The sequence below is a fragment of the Microchirus variegatus genome (assembly GCF_963457635.1).
Source record: "Microchirus variegatus genome assembly, chromosome: 12".
NCBI lineage: Eukaryota > Metazoa > Chordata > Actinopteri > Pleuronectiformes > Soleidae > Microchirus > Microchirus variegatus.
The window spans coordinates 15,530,382-15,536,619 of NC_139813.1; the positions used below are offsets into that span (position 1 = coordinate 15,530,382).

A 6,238-nucleotide genomic window follows, 5' to 3' on the forward strand; every position below is an offset into this window, starting at 1 on the left:
CAGTAGATACTAGAGTTTGCGATATCGGTGTCAAGAGACAAAAAAAGTGATATCGCCACATCCGTAGTTAATGTTGACAGAAAATATACAACTTTTTGTACGGTCACCTGAAACCAACCTGGTCAAACCGTACTAACAGACCTGTCTGAGGGAGCATTTGTGTGTATACAGAGTCAGAGCACCATAATTCACTTATGAAAACTGTGTACGATCACACACTCAACCAGTTAACCAGTGGCCGTCGATGTTGCCTCTGAGAAACAAAGAGAGAAGTGTGTGGCGCTGCTGGACTTTATCAGCATTCTGTAAACTCATTTGAATGTTACGGATGTTTGTTTATATTTAAATGTTAAAAATGATTTTTCACACCTGCTTTGATCTACTTATAACAGCTCTTATAGAAATGATATGTGTCCATTTCCCCCAGTAGCTTGTGTTTGGGAGAATAATTAGCTCACGCTCTGTTGTGTCAGTGTGTGTGTTATTGTGTAATGTTTAGTGGGTGGACCAGCAGTAAGGTATGCATCATTTTCCCCCTGCACCGGTGCACGATCACTCTCTGGCATTCTCTCAGTTGCATGTGCTCTGTGGCATTTAGTGGACAACGATGGCCAAAGCCTCGAGGCAGCACTCGTACCTGGTCCTGGAGAACTACATCGGTGGGAAATTCTTGCCGTGTCGAAGCCTCATCGACTCCTACGACCCGTCCACCGGAGAGGTGTACTGCAGAGTACCGGACAGCGGCAAAGAGGAGGTGGGGCTTCACTTCATCACACAAATATGTATTAATTGTGTCATGATTTTAGTGCACTAGGCCTCTTAAGAGTGAGTGAAAGGACACAGAAGTTGTAGGTAGACAGGCTGCTGCTGTCAGTAATTAAAAAAAACATGCAGGTCAAAGGTACAGGTCTCATTTGACCTTTGTTTGGCCTTGTTTGTGTTTAAAAAAAAAGCTTACACACTTTATGAAATATGTATTATTCCCAGGATCCTGAGCAGATTTCATTGTGAAACACAACCTTATTTTTATTGATAAGCTTCCAGTCAATGATTTGATGCACGCTGCGTTTGAAACTCCCTCAGAGGGGAAGCACCTTTGCTCTCTGCAGAGTCAACAGTCGTGTAATCATTAGACACCAGTTGAACCTTCATATTTTATGCCTTTCATATAAGTGAATAACCACGTACGTAAGTCTGACCAGTGTGTTAAATTATGAGAGTGAACTTTTAGTTTCCAATATTCACACACATTCCTCCACAATTATGCATTCGACAAACTCCTGACTCCTGACGTCAGTCGGCCTCCATGTGCAGTCGACATGGGAGTTAAAGTAAAGTGATTTATTTTTTTTCACACAGAGTTGAAAGCAACATTTATTCTCTCCCCCTGTATATGTTTTAAATGGCATGCATAAAATTTAAGTTGAGATTTGTTTATCTCAGTGTTGTCTTTATAAAGTGTGTTCCCATATGAAAGGTTTGGGGAAACACCATTGTAACATGACTCCATCCTCAACTAGAATGTGATCTGACTCCCTTGCAGGTAGATGCAGCAGTGGCCGCGGCTAAAGATGCCTTCCCCGACTGGTCCGCCCGCAGCCCAGAGCAACGATCGCAGATCCTCAACAAGATGGCTGACCTGATTGAAGCCAACCTGGAGGAGTTTGCCCAAGCTGAGTCCAGAGACCAAGGTGCCATTTCATTTCATTAACAAAACAGGGTGCACAGCAATTTCTGTTCACTGAAATCAGGTGCTGTATCGTCCTCTGATCTTCCTCACTCCTCCATCTACAGGTAAAACGGTGACATTTGCACGCATGGTGGACATTCCCCGCGCGGCGGACAACTTCCGCTTCTTTGCCTCATCGGCACTTCACCACACCAACGACTGCAGCCAAATGGACCACATTGGCTGCCTCAACTACACCATCCGCTGTCCAGTGGGAGTGGGTGAGAGCTCAGTGTGTTTTGCAGTAGAACTTGCAAGTGTTCCATTACTGTATGTGTTTGATGTGTTTATTGAATTGTGTGTAGCTGGTCTGATCAGCCCCTGGAATCTCCCCCTCTACCTGCTGACCTGGAAGATTGCACCTGCAATCGCTGCCGGAAACACGGTGGTGGCCAAACCCAGCGAGATGACCTCGGTGACGGCTTGGATGATGTGCAAGTTGATGCAGCAGGCTGGTAGGACCGCGCAACATCAATTACACACAGACACACACACATGTTTGTGCAGCATTCATAGTGAGGACACTGGTGGACCCCTTAACCTAACCCTAAAACCATCCAAAATGTCCTCTTCCTCATTAAGATACCCATACAAAAACATACAGCTGTCCTTTAAGGACTCTCATTGACTTCAATTCATTTGGACATCTTAAAGGTGCCATATGTAAGAATGTGGCCAAAAACGGTTACTACACTCAAATTCAAAATACAGAGGTCTTTTAGGTTTCGTTTTCAGCCGTTACTGGCAACCTGTGGGTTGCTCGGCAGCTGAGACTCTACTGACTGCAATGATTGTTAGACAGCGGTAGGTGGCGCCACATGCCAAAAATGATTTCAAAACATAAACATGATTTGCAGTCTGCAAAATATTTTGGCTGTACTTGTTGGTGAGTTCAGTTTGTTATATGAACATTATTCCTGAGTCTCTGTGACATATTAGGAGGATTTTATGGCCAGTTGCTTTAGATTTATTACATAATGCACTTTTAACCAAAGCATTATCCCTGACCTTGACCATAACCGATTAAAGCCCACTAGATAAGAAAGACAGATATAATAGACACACAAATCTGTCCGTCCGTCTCTACAGGTGTCCCTCCGGGTGTGGTCAACATCGTGTTTGGCACCGGTCCCCGAGCTGGTGACGCTCTCGTGGGTCATCCTGAAGTCCCGCTGATCTCCTTCACTGGCTCCACGGCGACCGCCCAGCGCATCACAGAGCGGTGCGCCCCCTACTGTAAGAAGCTCTCCCTGGAGCTGGGGGGTAAAAACCCTGCCATCGTTTTTGCGGACGCAGACCTGGAGCAGTGCATCGAGACCACAGTTCGCTCCAGCTTCTCCAATCAGGTCAGAATTAAAGTGCAGTGTTAAAGAATCGTTTCATTGCTTTACTTTTGTCTTTAATATCGTACACTTTCCAATCTTAGCATTAGTTTATCTTCAATCTGACCTATGCACATCTGTTTTTAAAGGTGCATTATGTAATAAATCTAAAGCAACTGGCCATAAAATCCTCCTAATATGTCACAAAGACTCAGGAATAATGTTCATATAACAAACTGAACTCACCAACAACAACAGTACAGCCAAAATGCAAATCATGTTTATGTTTTGAAATCATGTCTTGGCATGTGGCGCCACCTACCGCCGTCTACCAATCATTGCAGTCATCAGAGTCTCAGCTGCCGAACAACCACGAGTTGCCAGTTACGTCTGAGCTACAATGGAAATGAAACGAAACAAAACCTAAAAAACCTCGGTATTGTGAATTTGAATGTAGTAACCGTTTTTGGCCACATTCTTACATATGGCACCTTTAACTAATAAAACGATTAAATCACTGTATAAAGTTTTTCAAAGTGTTATATTAAAAGCGTTTTTTTTTTATCCTATTAAATCATGATCTTTACAACAGCTGTATACAGGAAAGCAATTTCAGTATACATATAATGGTGTGTAGTCTGTATATGATGAGACTGTAGTAACATGGTTTGTCCACCAAGGGGAGCTCATACCCCATACATGCTCTGAGGCAGCTGCTTGGAAACAGTATCCTGACTCATAAGCTTCAAAATCTGTCCTCATCTTTTCTGCTTTCAGGGAGAAATCTGTTTATGCACCAGCAGGATTTATGTGGAGAGAAGTGTCTACTCTGAGTTCCTGGAAAGATTTGTGGCTGCAACCAAGAAGTGGAAGACTGGCGTGCCCTCTGACCCCAGCAACAACAATGGCGCTCTCATCAGCAAAGAGCACCTGGAGAAGGTAAGGATGCGGTTAAAGGGCATTAGACAAAAGTTTTCTATGTTTCTGAACTTTATGTTTTGCTCTCTAGGTGCAAAGCTTTGTAGCACTTGCGAAATGTGAAGGCGCCGTTGTCCACTGTGGCGAGGGAGTCGACCAGTTGGACCTGCCCGAGCAAAACAAGTCGGGCTACTTCATGCCGGCGACCATCATCTCAGGTGTACCTGACAGCTCCCGTGTCATGCAGGAGGAGATCTTCGGCCCGGTCACCTGCGTCAGCCCGTTTGACACGGAGGACGAGGCCGTTTCCAGGGGGAACGGCGTGCGTTACGGTCTCGCGGCCACAGTGTGGTCTCGAGACGTGGGGAAGGTTCACCGCGTGGCCAAGCGGATTCAGGCAGGGTTGGTTTGGACCAACTGCTGGCTGGTGAGGGATCTGAACCTGCCGTTTGGAGGGATGAAGAGCTCTGGTGTGGGGAGGGAAGGAGGGAAGGATTCCTACCACTTCTTCACTGAAGTGAAGAGCATCACAGTCAAACACTAGATCGAGCATCAGATTTTAACAACTGATTTTCGGCCTCCGCAATCTTTGAATTATTCATGTTCAGGCTATGTTCCCGAATATCAGCCACGTTGTTCTAGTGTGATTCAGTTCAGATTCTTTACAGATTATACTTGTTGGTTCACCTGCATAACAACATACAAGTGTCTTGTGACAGAACACATCATATTGGTGTATCGCAAAGGTCAGTGATGTCTGATATGATTGTTCTCACTCATAAGCTACTTTCTGGATTTCTTGGATCACATTCATGAAGTGACAGAAATCTGATTTGAAAATCAGAATTTCATAATCAGATCTCTGTGCCCCGAATCAGATGTGAGTCACTTCAGCCTGGTAATGTGAACATAGCTAATAAGCAACTTTTGTAGTAGTGAACTAGCAAAGATCCAAAATAAATAAGTGTTATAATATTTTCAATTTTTATAATTTGTTCTTTCCTGAATATTTTGCAACATGATTCTATATTTGTGATAAGGTAAAAGCTTATTTTCCTGTCAAGAGTACAGAATATAAATCGTAGAGGAGAAACTTTATCTTTAAAACATCTTTAAGCTGTAGATTTTGTTCCCTGTTTCTCTGCAGATAAGGAACAAACAAAATCTTATTTTTAAATAGGTCAAACAGTCAGTAATAATACGAATAGAAAAGAAAGAGGAAAGTGTCTTGAACAGGAAAACACAATGAGGGTTATTGTGTGTCTGCCTCGGGCTAAACCAACCCAACAAACCAAGCATTATGTGAACAAAAACATTCTGCTTTTTTTTTTTTTTTTTTTCAGGTGTTTTGTAACGCGTGCGTGTCCTCGTATTAAAACACCTTGTTCACATGAAGTTCACTGCGTTTGTTTACCAAGTCTGGGTCGTGTGGTTTGTCTGTGGAATGCAGTAACTCCTCATAGCATCTGTGACACGGTTTAATCGGAATAGACGGCTGTCGCAAGAAAACGGCTGCTACTGCTAGGTTAGCATTCCTGTTAAAGAAAAATAACAAAGTCGTCAAAGTTTTACCGTTTTATTAACACACTTTTGTCCCCTGAGTGTATCACAGTGTTGTCCTTTATTGTTATACTCCTTGACCAAAGTCTGCCCGTTTTATAATGTTTTTTACCTATTGCGACCTTTACTTTACAGTCACATTTTATATTAAGGCTTTTTTAAATTATTATTAACGTTTTCCCTGCTGACACAAGACAGTTAAATACATTGTCCACATTTCCAGGGTTGGACAATAGAAGAATAGAATATCTGGATGAATAAAAAGTCTTTGAACATTTTAAGAGCTTGAAGAAGGTCGGTAGCTAGCTAGCTAGCTAGCTAGTAGGTAGGTAGCTAGCTCATAGATAGATAGATAGATAGATAGATAGATAGATAGATAGATAGATAGATAGATAGATAGATAGATAGATAGATAGATAGATAGATACTAGCAAAGTCGGGGAATAATGGCGGTGCCCATGGAGTCGCACGAATAGGCTATAAACTTTACTTTTCTGCGTGTAGACTTGTTTTAGACACAGCAATTTTATCACAACTTGTTTTTCATGTTATGGCGAGAAATTCTGTTGTCTTTGTTATCTGTTAAAGGGATACTTCACCGATTTGAATGTGCCTTTGTATTGCTAGAATAGCAGTAGTATTTTTTAGAAAATGTGCTTCCCTCCCTCAGTTTTTCACTGAGTTGTAAAAAAAATCTGTTTCCATTTTA

General features: G+C 42.5%; 1 protein-coding gene across 1 annotated transcript; it reads left to right on the plus strand.

Annotated features, from left to right (window-relative positions):
• Positions 1-607: 607 nt before the first annotated feature.
• aldh8a1 (aldehyde dehydrogenase 8 family, member A1) lies at positions 608-4,513 on the plus strand (the record flags this gene model as incomplete). The annotated part of the gene is made up of 7 exons (XM_083898270.1): positions 608-754; positions 1,544-1,691; positions 1,795-1,950; positions 2,035-2,184; positions 2,819-3,075; positions 3,829-3,990; positions 4,061-4,513. 7 exons carry the CDS (start codon positions 608-610, stop codon positions 4,511-4,513), a joined length of 1,473 nt encoding a protein of 490 aa, XP_083754396.1.
• Positions 4,514-6,238: the final 1,725 nt, after the last annotated feature.